We start from the raw sequence: 16849 nt of genomic DNA, 5'->3' as shown, positions 1-16849 counted from the left end.
GACTTCACGTTTTCGTCAACTATAAAATGCGCTCTCTGCCACTCACTGCAGTGAAAGTGAGTACTGAGGTATATTTTTATCTACAATGGTTCTCATGTCACAAGCATGTTACGAGGGGGAATGCGATCCCAAAATAGCAAGTCAAACATCAAGCGAATTAATACTGTAAGTGTTTTAATTATAGATATCTATAATAAATAATAGATCTCGAGAGTCATGACATTAAAGTTGCGCATTTCAGTCGTGATTCTCATAGTAATATTTTAGCCGTCAGATAGGTGGCCATTGGATGTGCGCTGATAATTAAACGTCAATTTCATTAAATGTGGCGTCTGCCTTGAAGAGCAATCAGAGCAATCACCGGCATATAGCTTGATTGCTGTGCTACGGACTGTGCAATCCTGCGCAATCCAGCTTAGCTCTATATACGTGTGACAATGCATGATTGGGGATTAACGTTGATGGTAGTGGTGGTGATACATGATTATAGTGATTACCTATGTTGGTCATGCTGCATGGTGATGAATGATTAGCGAGTACAATTGTTAGTAACAGTGTTTATAAATGCTTATTGTCGGAAGTACTGCTGGTATCTCAAAGTAAAGGTGTTTATAAATGCTTATTGTTGGTAGCACTTCTGGTATCTTAAAGGTATCTTGTTTCTCTCAACTAAAAAAAGCATTTACGCGTATTGTAGTGAGTCCAGACACGTGGCAAATAGCGAGATCACGATTTAGACTTCCAATAAATCCATTCTTCGTCGGTATTGATCCTGCCCTCCCTGAAACGTCGAACAGATCTCATCCAAGCATCATCAAACAGACCAAGGATCATCCAGAAGATCTCATCTTTCAATGCCTGTCGACTGCGGCTTCCACCATCGCAGTTGTATTGTATCGTATAATCTTGTCTATAATTGTACGTATTGCATAAGTTCTATTCTTGCTATTGTTAAGACTTGTACAGAGCTTTCCAGAGCTCTTGTATAGGTCGTAAGTATATCTCTTATATCTTGTCCTACAAGTGCCACAAATGGGAGTTCCGAAACTTCGTCGATCCCAACGTATAATTTTTTACCCAACAATCGAAGTTTCAGTGCCCCATATGCAAGTATATAGCCTTCCCTATATCTCAGTCTCCGAATCTGAGCCTAAATCTTTAATATATTCGCATTTCAGTATTCATGGTCTGAGAAATAATATCCTACTAGCGAATAGGTAAAGTAAATGAAATGAAAAATCAATAAATGAAATTATAATTATGAACTTATTCTTATAGTGAGCAGCCAATCTTTAAATAATATTCAAATAATGAATAAAGAATATCTCAATTAGGAAATATTCGAAAAGCGTATTAAGGCCTTATATAGTTAATCAATAAATTTCTTACGTGTAATAAATTGTACATGACTTCTAAACTTGCGTTCTTCGTTTCTCACTTTATTTTCATTTGTTTTTTTTTTCTCGAGCTATCAACTTGCCATTACATTTCTTGCTGCCAGTCAATTTTTTCTTCAGAAAGTTGCAGTTGAGACGAAACCAATAAAACCAAGGCGCTTTTTGCAGCGAAATCGGAAAAACAGGAGCGTAATTTCCTGCCGCTCTACTGATGTATTATTGCTTCAGTCGACCGTTGCGGCCGCGCTATATTGTGAAACCCAGCGGGAAAACATCGAAGTCAAAAATTTATTGAAGTTTTATAATACGTTAGGAATTCTGCGCCGAGCTCTCCGTCCATGAAGTCAGAACTCTTCTGTGACTTGCAAGTCACAGACGTCCTGGGGCCATACTTTCAAAACTCGCTAAGTGAACGTAAGTACTTACGATCTATTTTCTTGTCTATGATTGGTGGATTTTGCTTGAAAGGCCGTCAATGATTGGCTGATGAACTTACGATCTCTTAACTTTTTTTGAAAGTATAGTGAACGTAAGTACTTACGCTTTATTTTCTTGTCTATGATTGGTGGATTTTGCTTGAAAGGCCGTCAATGATTGGCTGATGAACTTACGATCTCTTAACTTTTTTTGAAAGTATGGGTCCTGGCATTCGAGTTGAGACGCTGAAAATTCCCTATAATTTTGTCTTCAATGGACTTCGTCAATTTCCTCTAAATTTCGAAAGTTCTGAATAATTTTTCTAAAAGTTGTGTAAAGAAGTAAAGTAAGACGTTTTTGAAAAAAAAACTTTCTCTGGACTCATTTGTTAATCCTGAATCTTTGCAATATTCGTTGGTTAGGCAACGATAATTTGATAATAATTTTTTCACTTGAAGTAGGAATGCAATCAGCTCGAAATTGCCTGGCGCAAGACAAGCAAAACAATCTCCAGGATATTACTTTTTTCGAGACTAATGGTGTTTACAGTTGAGCATATGCCTTCATAACTGCTGTACGTTATTATTAACGTGATGTGAATTGCATGTAGTGTCTCCGATGATGGGCAGTTGTAATCGCGATGCAGGAGCGACAGTGTTGCGTACATACAGTGGCAAAACCACGAAAAACCCTTATTTTATTGTTTTAAAACCATGGGTATGGTTTTAAAACCACGAAAAACCCTTATTTTATAATGTATAATGTTGAATTTGTGTCGTCACGATGCGTAATGATACCGATGCTGGATATTTGTTATCACAATTCAGAAGGAACTATATGAGCGTAATGATACCGAAGACAGATATTTGTTATCACGATTAATAATTAAGGGACTGTGTTGCGTAATGATACCGATGACAGATATTTGTTATCACGATTGAGAAGGGACTGTGTTGCGAAATGTTGCCCATTGCATTAACTTTAATCTGATCGTTGTTATATGAGCGACATGATCGAAAAAATATGATCGCTTCTCGATCCTTTCTTTACTGGACGAACGTCAACCACGAAAAAGTTCACCGCAAGCTACGTTTACCGAGATTTTGCTGCACATTAAATCTTAGATGCTTCTTTGTTCCGTAGTTTAGTAACTTTAATGTTCTCGCTTATATGAGAGACAGCCTTTCAGTGTATACTTAGTATAAATTTACACTCATATACGTGAACCTATACGAGTGTTGTCCTTCCTCACTCAGAGTAATGAGGAAACTTTGACCAAATATCGATGCAATTTATGACCTTGTGAGGGGCATCCTAACCCTGTTTAACCCTCCAAAAGGGCGTAATATTGTTAAGTGTAGGAAAATTATGTCACTGTTCGGACAAAGTGACCCATTCATTGTTTTAAGTGTAACATAAAACAGCTTTACGGGATGATGCAGCTGCTGCAAACTTGGCAATTATCTCACTGTTATATCATAATTGGCAAATATCGCACTATATTGTTGCGATGAACGCCATGAGTGAGCTTAGGAAGTAGAATAAGAGGAACTAATCGCACAGTTCGTTCAGTTAGCTCTAATTGGATGTCTAGTCAAAAATGCTCGAGTGAGAATAATTTATATTCAAGGAAAATCAACTTCAAGTGGACGATTTTAAGTCGGATTATATACATATCTGCATTTTCAAATCTTTGTTGACTTAAATTATGATGTTGTATTGAGTATAGAATTCAACGTTATTTCAACATATCGATAGTCAGAATACAGGCGTGATACCAGCTGCCTCTAGTTGATAAAAACTGTCGAGCAGAAATGTCCACTTATTTCCTCTTTCATTGAAGGTAAATGGCACATCATTGTATAATTATATAGGAAATTCCCTACGCAGTCAGGATTTATTATTATATAAAGCCTTCATACAGTATCATGATATGATGATTTCAAAATAACTTCCTCAGTAACGAAGATTACCTTCCCATTGTTTTTCTATTACCCAATTTAGAACGATATACTAGCAGAAAATAGTGAAACTTTCCAAATAATGATACATTTTTTTATCCCTATGTGGGTCATCCTGACTCATTATGGTCCCGCAAACGTCGCATCTGTGCTACGTCTACTCAGTACCCATGCTGTTGGTGAGAAATAGTGTCACTATGTTGACAAGATGACTCAATAATTTTTTAGTTTGTGCATAGAAAAGTATTAGTATTAGATGGCAGAATTTACTTGTTTATACACGGGCGATTGATGACCAGAGAATTCGTTGACTTATATTATCAGGGAGTGGAACTCTTCTTCAGACGACGCGGTAAATTAACAACTTGCCTTTTAATTTACTGTCATCTGAAGCAAAGTTCCACTCCCAGATAATATAAATCAACAAATTCTCTGGCCATCAATTGCACGTGTATAAACAAGAATAATATTAATAGCCAATTGCATTGAAATCGTATCCTATTGACATCCCATTTTGTGTTTGTTTTCAGGCCTAAAGAACAATATTTAACTTGAATTCAAATCTTACACAGCAATAAATAATCAATGTAGGCAACCTGCCGTGCAATAAACCAAGTTGAAAGATGAAGAAATGTTTGTGTTGTTGCACGGAAAAACCAACATTATTTCCTAACTTGACTGTTGTGCAAGTGATTTGAGTGCCAAGGAATTGCTAAGTGATTGACAAGGATACATCTGACAAGAAATTGGCCAGGGTGCATTGGCCAAGCGATTGAGTTGTAATTGACAAGGATACATCAGCCAAGAAATTGAGCAAGAACTTGACAATTAATTATTAATGATATATTACACGACGAACTCCTGCCATCTATGGGATAGACATGATGAATTGCTGAGCTTCATGTCCGGTCACGAATTTCAGGGCAGTGATGAAAGGCTCTTGAGTTACATTATTGAAGATCCCTTGACTAATAATCCAAATTATTCGCTAACATTTGAGTTCTAAGTATGTTGAAATTATGTCAAATTTTACCCTTAAAAATTCATGTATATGTGTTCCAGTGAGATAAAATGAATGACTAATAAGCGAATGGAATATTTTGAACTTATAGACTCTCTTATCATATTTCACAATCCGTCCTCTGTGTTTTGATTCAAAAGTGTCGCGAGTGAAATTTTATTCACGGTCGCTGCTGTACTGACTGGATAAAGGTCTCCAAATTTGTTAATTTGGCTAGGAGGTGGGGTGTGTAGTTTGTGAATAGTGATGTGTATAGAATGTGATGGACCTACGACGAGCATTGGTTAAGTATATAAAACCTAGGGTACCTACCTAAAGTGACCGTATAGCGTCATATAAAAGAGACCATTGCGTCCATCAAGTGACCATAACGTCCGTAAAGTGACCACCGTCCTTCAAGATATCCAAGTGTCCACCCAAAGACCATCAATAAGCACAGTTTGCGTGACCGTATATGGTGTCTTACGCGCTAAAAATTACGTTGTTTCCCTGACCTCACCCTTCTTCAAGTGACTATATATAGCGTCCCATAACTCATCGTACTGTCGCTGAAGTGACCATCACGTTCATCAAGGCGTCCCATAAACAGAAAGTTATGGAATGCGTCTCATAAATTATATATAGCGTCCCATAAAGCATCATACTGTTTATGAAGTGACCATAACGATAATCAACGCACTAAAGCGTCGGACGTATAAATCATTATAGTGTCGCTACAGTGACCTTAGCGTCCGTCAAGAGCCCTCATCGACCTTCCTGTGATGCTTACGTACCGCTCGTGCAGCATGTAACCCATCGAGCATCACCACCGGCTACTGATCGGGTGCTGTGAGTGCCACGGGAGTTGCGGGTACCGCAGGTGTTGCGGGTGTCGCGGGTGTTCCGAGGGTGGACCTGCCCCCGAAATGTCGGGGTCCCCCATCAAGGACTACCGGCGGGAGGTGGACGCCGTGTACCCGGAGCCGTTGAGCCGCTTCTCGCGGGTGGTGGAGGGCGACCCTGCCGCCGCCTACAGGAGGCAGACCAAGAAGAGGATCGACAGGAGCGGCCGCTTCAGAACCACGCCTGTCACCTTCGATGAGATCCAGGTGGGTCACTATTTGGACAATAGGATCCGATCATTTTTCTCAGTGGATTGTTTTTAGCGCATTTTCTCATTTATGGAAAAAATGCACTATTGTGCTCGCCATGTCCGTCTGTCTGTCTGTCTGTCTGTCTGTCTGTCTGTCTGTCTGTCTGTTTGTCGTTCTGTCTGTCCGTCCGTGACAACGTTTTTGTTGACGAAAAAATGCGCTCTCTGTCACTCACTGCAGTGAGTACTGAGTTATATTTTTTCTAGTATTCCAGGATGGGTTATTCTCGTGAACTTTTTTATTTAATTATTCAGGTTGGCTGCGTTTTCGGTCTTACGCTCCAAAATTGAGTGAGCTTTGTAAAAATAGTGATGCACTTTTTGCCCTTGCTTGGTTAATCCCGACTTAGATCTGCCATGGCAATAGATTAGATCGCTGCAACTTCAGAAAGTCACTATTAGGACAACATGACCCTATCATTTTCCTGAATTATTATTATTTTTTACTTCTTATTTTATTCACTCTATTTTGCCCGCTGTCGTAAGAGAGGCATGTGCCATAATCACCCATGTCGCATCACCCTTATTACACGAGTAACAGGCGATTTAATAAATCGGATCGGATAAATGGGGTGATTATGTAATAGAGACCGACTACATAATGAATAATGAGAGGATAAAGTGTAACACAACATAACATAATACAATGAACATTATATAATGAAGATAACATAAATAATAAGATAACATCTCCTGTAGGAGGTGGACGAGGAAGTATCCCTTGAGGACGGCGGCCAGCAGCAGGAGGACGTGGTGGTCACCGCGTCCTCCGTGGTGGACTTACGGGCCCCCGGTACCCCCACCATGGGGGGCAGACTCGCCCCCATCCTCGGCCGCCGATACCGCGCCCATAACAGAGCTGGCAGACGCCACGACTTCCCTTCTTCCCCACACAAGCAGTTCATGTCACGCACCAACACCCAGGTAACGCACCAACACCCAGGTAGCGCACCAACACCCAGGTAACGCACCAACACCCAGGTAACGCACCAACACCCAGGTAACGCCCCAACACCCAGGTAACGCACCAACACCCAGGTAACGCTCAACGTTAGAAACCTACAACTTGGCTTGAAAGTCTCACGAGAGATTGACAAACTTATTCAGTTTTCCCTTTAGTAATTTAATTATGTGCATACAATTCATGAATCGGTATCCTAATTACATAATTCAAAATGCCCGCTATCGTGAAACTATCCATATCATTATTTTCACTCCGTTTTAATTAAACTACAATACACACAATTAGTCCACTGCATATTGTCTTTATTCTATATAAAATATTCTTCAATAGCATGCAAAGAAACGTACCCGATACGACACTTTAAACACTCGATCGTTGTCGTTTTACTATTATACTCACTACAGTACTCACAATTATTCAACTGCATATTGTCTTTATTCTTTAAAAACATTCTTCAATAGCATACAATTAAAAATACCCAGCACGACACTTCAAACACTCGATCGTTGTCGCGGTCACAGCAAATGTTAGGAGTAGACACAGCACTCGAGCGCGGCTGGCAGTGTACCGAGCGGCGATCTACAGAGAAGTTTACTTTACTGCGGTTTGTTTGTGCTGCGGTCACCTGCTCAATAATGGGTGAGCAGGAGCATCTTTGTGCTGCGGTCACCTGCTCAATAATGGGTGAGCAGGAGCATCTTTGTGCTGCGGCCACCTGCTCAATAATGGGTGAGCAGGAGCATCTTTGTGCTGCGACCACCTCTACTCGTTTCACTGCTCGCCAATAAAAGACCGTATATCCTTGTTCAGAACAATAATTTGTGACCTTCAATTAACAAATAATAACTACGAAGCTAGTTGGATCTCGCTATGAAATGTGGTTCAGTTTTCTTGGTAAAATAAATCGTTTTTATTGAAGGCCGGCGACATTAGTGCTGTGGCGACTTTAGTAGCATTGGCGTTAAACATTTTCTCGCCATTTAATGTCCCATAACTCATCAGTTTACTGACAAGCCCTCGCTTCATAGGATTTATCAGTTAGTTACTTTTCTAAAATATTTTCTCCGTCGAAACAGTACATGTAGCCTTCGCAGTATACTTTTCTGCTTTTCATGGGCTTATTCTGTGCAAGTAGCAAGCGTGAAGCTCAATTTTTTATTGTGTAGAGCAATTATTGGTCAATTTTAGCTTCCAGTGCTCGACATAAGAATTATACTCCGCATCGCTGGTGTTGCCGAGAATTAAATGCCTTCCATGCTGGAGCTTTTAATGCTGCTCGATCCGAATGCTGCTATGGCAGAAATGAACCTCAACTTGCTCTGTTCAGCTTACACTGCATCACATATTACCAGTTAGAATTCAATCCCAACCCACTCCGTTTCGGCTCCCAGTTCATTACATGTAGCCTGCCTCTTTTGCGTCCACCAAAAGCTACATGTGATACGCTGCGTATAACTTGAGGCGTATGTAGCCTGCCTCTTTTGCGTCCGCCAAAAGCTACATATGATACGCTGCGTATAACTTGAGGCGTATGTAGCCTGCCTCTTTTATGTCCGCCAAAAGCTACATATGATACGCTGCGTATAACTTGAGCTTAGCAGACGCTTCTCTTCCTTGCTGCTCCGCCAGGATAAGATCGATGTTAGCGGAGACGCTATCAGAGGCTGGCGCGAGTGCATTAAGCTATCGCTGCTAGCAAACTCTCAGGACCAAGGTCACTTTAACTGCGCAGGTCTTGAGATTTCTTATAGACACAAACTTACGCTGGTTGTCAACGATAATAAACAATAATTATTTAGTCTCTTCATTCCGGCATCATTTATTAGTTTATTTCCCTCAAGATTCTGAACGTAAAGTCAAACGAAGAAGATGAAGATGAAATATAAGTGTCGATCTGTCTGAACAATTCCTGTGGGACTTCACCTTTTGGTCGCCTTCATTACTCTTTTTGATGCCAGTCAGATTTTTGTGTTTAAATTCCTAGCTGAACTGCAAGATGTCCGCGGGTAGCGAAAAATAAAGCAGTATCCCCATAATTATCCTCCGTACAATCTGTGACCGCTTCCGATATCGTCCTGAAATGCCTGAGCCTCATCCTACAGTAGCTCCATTGTGGTGTTCAAAATAATCTTTAACGGTCCAAATTTGTTGAGTAATTAAATTAGGTTTGGATGCGTCGTAACATTGCCGTTGTGCGTCGTAATATTGCCGTTATTAAAGATAACGCGTTAGTTATGAACCGCGAAAATTCTGCCTCGAGGAAATCTTAGTAGCTTTCAATTTAACGATTTAATTTGGTTCGACTATTAATTTATCAAATCTACTCGATCGATGATCTAAATCTTCAATCGATTAATAATTTTTTATATGAGCTACCGACCGAATTAGTTCTCTATAGAATCGCGCCATGCCATTTTACTCGCGGAATCGAAGTCAAGTTTGAGCTTCTTGCCCTCCAGGCAAATGAAATTGAATAAACTTTGATTACGAGTTAATTTCGTTAAAACAACGTTGCTTGCGAGTTGCTTTCGTTGAAATAACGTTGATTGCGGTGAAACAACGTGTATTGCCGGTTGATTTCGTTAAAAACAGCATTGATTGCCGGTTGATTTCGTTGAAACAACGTTAATTGCCAGTTTATTTCCTTAAAAATACGTTGATTGCCGATTGATTTCGTTAAAAACACGTTGAGTGCGAGTTGATTTCGTTAAAACAACGTTGATTACGTGTTGAATTCGTTGTAATAACTCTTAATCCACATTATTTCAGCGTCACTTGCCTGAATGTTGTGTTGTGACAGTCCAATATTGTTGACGGTTAAAATTGCGAGCGCAGGTAAATCATAAATAAGTTAAATCAATTAAATTACATTGTTCTTTATTAATAGTCTTAGCTGCAGGGAATTATTTGTCGTTGCTGTGTCGAGTCGCATATGCAATACCTACTCGTATTATTCTGACAGTAGACGTATATTCGATGTGCAAGTTATGCCTAAAAACAAGTGTACGTATAAACGTTTATTTTATCTATAAGTTTTTTATATATTATATTAAGAAAATTATTAATGAAAATCATTCTCTGGTCTTTAATATAACTTGCATTTAGGAAGAACTTCTGCCGAATAAAACGAATATTATATGATAGACTAATATTCTTTTCAAATCCATTCCGTACTCATTTTTTGCAATTTTTGTTTATATATAAATTCTATAAACTTTTTTTATTCCCGTACAGCCAATTTACTTTTCGGAAAATATTTTAAGTTCATACTGGTACCGCAAAATATCTTCAGAGTTCCCTAAGTTAGGTTTTTAGTTTCTTGAATATTGACGACTCGTTGTTATAACTTTACATTTAACTCATTCTTTTTCCATTCAATAAATCTATACATTACATCCCAAATAAAATCAAATTATTATGAAAGCGGATTAAAAAATTTTCTTCATCAGGAATACGGGGAAAGCCTCTGATTACTACAGACATGAAATCGTTACTTAGGCACAGTTTGCTACAGCAAAATAAAACTGTTTGATGCGCAACATTTTGAGATCTTTCTTTTCCAAATAGATCTGGAAGAATGAGATGCATTTAAATGGTAAGAAAATTAGCAAAGACTCGTTATTTTTTAAAAACCTTATGCCGATATATGCCTTGAAGATCGTGAACGAGAACTCGATTTCAAATATTTTTCTTGTATACTTTCTGGCGATCTCTGACGACCGGACACTGCGAGGGTTTGGCAGCGCTGCCAAACCCTCGTGTGAACCCTTCGAACCCTCACACGTGTTGGGTGTGCATCTGAACCCTGATACGTGTTGGGTGGGCAGCTGAACCCTTACACGTGTTGGGTGGGCAGCTGAACCCTTACACGTGTTGGGTGGGCAGCTGAACCCTCCCACGTGTTGGGTGGGCAGCTGAACCCTTACACGTGTTGGGTGGGCAGCTGAACCCTTACACGTGTTGGGTGGGCAGCTGAACCCTTACACGTGTTGGGTGGGCAGCTGAACCCTTACACGTGTTGGGTGGGCAGCTGAACCCTTACACGTGTTGGGTGGGCAGCTGAACCCTTACACGTGTTGGGTGGGCAGCTGAACCCTTACACGTGTTGGGTGGGCAGCTGAACCCTGACACGTGTTGGGTGGGCAGCTGAACCCTGACACTTGTTGGGTGGGCAGCTGAACCCTCACACGTGTTGGGTGGGCAGCTGAACTCTCACACTTGTTGGGTGGGCAGCTGAACCCTCACACTTGTTGGGTGGGCAGCTGAACCCTCACACTTGTTGGGTGGGCAGCTGAACTCTCACACTTGTTGGGTGGGCAGCTGAACCCTGACACTTGTTGGGTGGGCAGCTGAACCCTGACACTTGTTGGGTGGGCAGCTGAACCCTCACACGTGTTGGGTGGGCAGCTGAACCCTCACACTTGTTGGGTGGGCAGCTGAACCCTCACATGTGTTGGGTGGGCAGCTGAACCCTGACAGATTCTGCTTCTGGCAGACGACCATTGAGGTGATTAATCTGAGGGAAAGTGCTGGCGGCAAGTACAACTTTCAAATACTTACTGCCAATATTCGCCGTGCTATTGGCCTCCTATATAGGAGCTATTGGCTACGGAAGGACTCAGTGACCCTTTAAACTAACCCAGGAGCAGAATAATTGGTCGCATTTAAAAGTTGTACTGGCCGCCACTTTTGTCTCCGTGTACAAGCTTCTTCAAGAATAATGTTCTAGCCGACGACGCGACCTTTCACTCAAAGAAATGAGTGACACTTTGTACAAATGGCGGCGCAATTTTTTCCACTGTGTGGGTCATAAAACTCAGTTTTACCCAGCGCTAGGGCGTATCAGTGCTACGTGCAGAAAGTGCATCAGTATTTGATAAATAGTAACGTGTTCGTAACTCCGTCAGCCAATCACTGAAGGGTATTCAAGCTAAACCCACCACGTCAGCCAATCACTGAAGGGTATTCAAGCTAAACCCGCTACGTCAGCCAATCACTGAAGGATATTCAAGCTAAACCCACGACGTCAGCCAATCACTGAACGGTATTCAAGCTAAACCCACGACGCCAGCCAATCACTGAACGGTATTCAAGCTAAATCCACGACGCCAGCCAATCACTGAACGGTATTCAAGCTAAATCCACGACGTCAGCCAATCACTGAACGGTATTCAAGCTAAACCCACGACGTCAGCAATCACTGAAAGGTATTCAATCTAATCCCACCACGTCAGCCAATCACTGAAGAGTATTCAAGCTAAACCCAGCACGTAAGCCCATCACTGAAGGGTATTCAAACTAAACCTATCTATCACAGACGAGGAATTGGCCTCTACGTATCTTTATGCCGCTACGTCAATATAGGCAGCAGTGTACACGTTTTGCTAGTACAGCTCCCACACAATCGCCCGCTGTCACCGCAAGTTGGCGTCGCGTTGTCGTGGTTGGTCACTGGCAGTCTGCCACTCGAGCTGTAATAATTCTACACCACGTTGACGCTTGCACTCACAAAAAGTAATGAGTCACATTGCCTAATTAGTGAGACACTTTCTGTACGTGGCATAATGCAGTCAGAAAAATTAGTGTGTCACATTGCTCAGATATTGACGTACATTCTGCAGGTAGCAGTGATACGCCTTTTTCGGGCAAGTTTGGTCAGGGTGACTCATACAATCGCACACGTGAGTCGTTATTTAGTCGTTGATTGTGGTGGCCAAGTGAAAAATTTAAATTGAATTCAAACGAGCTCATCGTAATGTTGCTGAATGGTCATTATTTGGTCACGCAAACTCAGATTGCGAATTATTTATTCTATTATTTTTGTGCAAAAAATCTGGAGTCACCATTGCGATTTGTTTTCTATGAAGTTAATTAATAAGTTCATGTCTTAATAATCGAATATTCAAGAGGCAGACCTACTTCCAGATAGTAGGTGCACTATGTAGACTATATATTTGTACTACTGTCATTTCCAAGTTCAATTTCAAGTGTTGCAAAACCTTCACCCGCTTGATACTGAAAATTGTATTTTCGAAACGTCGTAATCCACAGAAATGTCATTTGGTAACCTGCTTTTTGATCTCCCGGCGCCAGCTACAAATTTTATTTGATTCATTGAGAAAACAGTAAGAAGATTATTAATAAAAAGCGTGCTCAATTGTCTTTATTCAAACTTGCATAGAAGAAAAGCTTCTGCCGAATGACACCAATTTGTGTAGGCTGTGTGGACAGAAACCATACACTCAGAACAGTGAATTGATCATATTGTCCAATTAGTAACTCCATTCATGCACGTACATCACTGATACGTCATTTTACTGGGTCAAACTATATGTAAGTCAGAATGATCATGCATACAGAGGCAAAAAAGCGCATTGTTATATGGACATTAAGTTATCACTCATTTATCTGGGTGTATTCGGGACTTTTAAGGGTACCTCGGGACTTTTAAAGGCAGCTCGGGACTTTTAAGGACAGCTCGGGACTCTTAGGAGTAGCTCGGAACTTTTATAAGAGTAGCTCGGGACTTTTAAGGGCAGCTCGGAACTTTTAATGGTAGCTCGGGACTTTTACGGGTAGCTCGGAACTTTTAAGGGTACCTCGGGACTTTTAGGGGTACATCGGGACTTTTAAGGGTAGCTCGGGACTTTTAAGGACAGCTCGGGACTTTTAACGACAGCTCGGGACTTTTAAGGACAGCTCAGGACTTTTAAGGACAACTCGGGATTTTTAAGGACAGCTCGGGATTTTTAAGGGTAGCTTGGGACTTTTAGGGCAGCTCGGGACTTTTAAGAGTAGCTCGGGGCTTTTAAGGGTACCTCGGGACTTTTAAGGGTAGCTCGGGACTTTTATGGGTAGCTCAGGACTTTTAAGGGTAGCTCGGGACTTTTAAGGGTACCTCGGGACTTTTAAGAGTAGCTCGGAACTTTTAAGGGTAGCTCGGAACTTTTAAGGGTAGCTCGGAACTTTCAAGAGTACCTCGGTACTTTTAAAGGAAACTCGGGATTTTTAAGAGTAGCTCTGGACTTTTAAGGGTAGCTCGGGACTTTTAAGGGCAGCTCGGGACTTTTGAGGGTACCTCGGGACTTCTTTCGCAATCAACTTTTCTGTTTGGTCCACCGGTTGCCACGTGTCAACAATAATTCGATTTCTGTTTGTGTTTTGGGAAGAAAATGGTCGTGGTGATACACAGGAGTTTATTTTTGTGTGTTGAACGGACGACGACTTGTATGATGAATGCTTTTGATGAATGGGCGGCCGAAGCTGGCACGAGTTTGTGCCGAGCATAGCAGGAGAAACTGCGTGTTTTGATCCACTTTTTCAACGTTGTATACGATGAATTAACTTCATCTTGTCAACAAGCTGAGTGGCCTAGAGGGCGTTCCTCTGGATAAAACCTATTTCTCGGAGTATTCAAGCTTTTTGTGGAGTCTAATATGATCATCATTACGTTCATTATTGATATTGATACGTTGACCTCAAGATAAGCAGATTTTCCTTTTCATCCGCCGTAATAATGGAAGCTTTAGCATTTTAAAGCCTTAAATTCACGTCAAGTTGTTCATATTAGTGCTTCGTGCTCCATTTCTCATTCATTTACTCCATTTATTCAAGATTATTTACTCTGATCTGCTCGAAATACACATACTCTTCTCGCTCATTATCTTATTAACTCCTGTATTTTAGTACAATAATGATAATATAATTTCTCCTGATAATAAAAATGTATTTTTATTATCAGGAGAAAAGAATTATATATTAAAAATGCATTTTTATATTATGACGAGCATCACTTTCCTGTACCGTAATATGTATTTCCTCTATAGTTGCAATTTGAAATGCATGCACCATTATACATTCTAGCTGCAATGTACGCAATTGCAAGTAAGGCCTTGTAAGCCCTCACCCTATAAAATGTTTACTCATCACTAACTACTCGTTCAGCTCACATATAAATGCCTTACGATTCGTTTGGCTGAGTGACGACTGCGTTTGTACATGGCATTTATGTCGACCTGGGCCTATACTTTCAAAAAAAGTCAAGAGATCGTAAGTTCATCAGCCAATCATTGCCGGCCTTTCAAGCAAAATCCACCAATCATAAACAAGAAAATAGTGCGTAAGTACTTACGTTAACTTAGCCAGTTTTGAAAGTATGGCCCCTGAACATTTGTGTTAATCTGAACATTTGCAGTGCAATGGTGTTTACTTGAACATTTGCAATGTGTTTGTGTTGACCTGCACATTCTGTTTCAATAATAACGAGTGGGAGGTCGTCTCGCGGCCGTGCATGATCGGTCCTGATTGCACATCCGTCTGTCTACAACAGGGACTTGGTCATGATTATATCTGATATATTATTTATAAATGACATGGAAATTACGAATACGAGGGGAGCAGCCTTCGCTTTCAGTTTTTTGGCTTAAATGCTATCGTACTTTTTGTGTGGTATTTACATTAGAAGAAATATTCCATAAAATACGCGGAATATTGACCCAAGATTCAAATAACCCTGAAGTTTAACGGCTACCACGAATGGCTTTCAATGCAAAAGATATATTTTCTTTTATATACATATTGACATATCTAAATAACTCGTTCCTCAATAACACGTTTAGTCTGCAACGAAATCCTATCAATTGGGAATTACCTGTTATTGGCAGGGTTCGAAGATAATCGCAATGTTGATAAACATAAAACATCATCTTGTATGCTGGAGCGCTGAATGTATCGTGAATGAGTTTTGAATATTTCTTTTTATTTTATTGCTTTTTTTTAGTGCCGCCGGAGAACAGATTTAAGTAGAGTATATTTCTTTCTTAACTCACAAGAAACGCTTTTAGGAACATACCTACTAAAATTTGAGCACATTCAGGGCATAAATGGAAATGTAAAAATAGCTTCTCATATGACGTCACGATGACAGAGCAGTGACATAGCTTAGTTACATCTTATTCGTAACCAAACCATCGAACAATCTTCAATAAAATTTTCTAGAAGCATTTATATAGAGTTATATAAGATGTGACGCGGCAGGAGATGCAACTTTAAGTTTGTACAAAAGATTAAAATTTTAGTCCTTTAAAGGACATAATAACATAACGCTCATAGTATAACAACATAATAATATGAATAATAATAAAAATATAGTATAACAAATAGTATATAATAATAATAAAATATAATAACAGTCACGTTTCAATACCCAGCCTTCACTGCGGTCGTCAATATCCATGCAGCTTTTGCCTGAACTGCGGAGTGGCATCAAGTGCACTTGAACGTATAACGAACTCTAGCGAAGCATGCTTGACATTGAACGCAACGGAGCATAAATCTTATTGCACGCAATGGACTGCAATTTCTATCGAACCTACGGACAATAGTTTACATAGAATTCAGAATATTTGTGGAACGCCAGAGCCCATAAATTTTGTTCAGCGTAATGGCCTTTTATTTATATTGAATGCAATTGAGAGCAAAATTTGCACCAAAATGTTTAGCTTTGTGTATGCAAATGTATCTAACTCAGATTTTTCTAATTATTCCTTTTACTCTTCACCCAGAATAATAATATAATGATATTTATTAGCAATATACATTAATGTAATTAAAAATATAATTAATTATTATTATAACCTGCAGGTCATCCACGAGGTGGTTGCGTCTACCAGCCAAGAGGCCACGACGGACGTCAACAGCAACAGCATCACGGAGGCCTCCGCCTGAGCCTGCCTGCGCTGTGCCTGCGCTGTGGCGGCGCCGTGCCTGCGCCGCGCCTGCGCTGTGCCCGCGCTGTGCCCGCGCTGCGCTGTGCCGGCCCCGCGCCTGCCCGGTGCCTGCGCCGCGCCTGCGTTGCGACGTCGTGCATGCTGGGGGGAAGGACATTAGTACGGCAGGTTAGTATTGGTGCAGACAACAGATCGGAATCTGTAAATGTAGTAACTTAGTTCCATGATC

At 40.6% G+C, this 16849-nt stretch overlaps 1 protein-coding gene across 1 annotated transcript; it reads left to right on the top strand.

Annotated features, from left to right (window-relative positions):
- The first annotated feature begins 4321 nt into the window (after positions 1 to 4321).
- LOC108682254 lies at positions 4322 to 16618 on the top strand. The gene is made up of 3 exons (XM_018171390.2): positions 4322 to 5884; positions 6628 to 6852; positions 16535 to 16618. The coding sequence occupies exons 1-3, from the start codon at positions 5702 to 5704 to the stop codon at positions 16616 to 16618; spliced, it is 492 nt and encodes a 163-aa protein (XP_018026879.1). The 5' UTR covers positions 4322 to 5701.
- Positions 16619 to 16849: the final 231 nt, after the last annotated feature.

This window comes from Hyalella azteca, unplaced genomic scaffold (genome assembly GCF_000764305.2).
Source record: "Hyalella azteca isolate HAZT.00-mixed unplaced genomic scaffold, Hazt_2.0.2 contig916, whole genome shotgun sequence".
NCBI classification, from domain to species: Eukaryota; Metazoa; Arthropoda; class Malacostraca; order Amphipoda; family Hyalellidae; genus Hyalella; species Hyalella azteca.
The sequence above is the reverse complement of the archived record's forward strand: the minus strand, read 5'-3'. Positions and strand labels throughout refer to the sequence as shown.

Excerpts from the sequence above, each read along its gene's own strand:
- LOC108682254 (XM_018171390.2), top strand. The coding sequence starts at position 5,702 with ATGTCGGGGTCCCCCATCAAGGACTACCGGCGGGAGGTGGACGCCGTG. Across the intron at positions 5,885-6,627 it reads TCACCTTCGATGAGATCCAG|GAGGTGGACGAGGAAGTATC; the intron begins GTGGGTCACTAT and ends CATCTCCTGTAG. Across the intron at positions 6,853-16,534 it reads TGTCACGCACCAACACCCAG|GTCATCCACGAGGTGGTTGC; the intron begins GTAACGCACCAA and ends TATAACCTGCAG.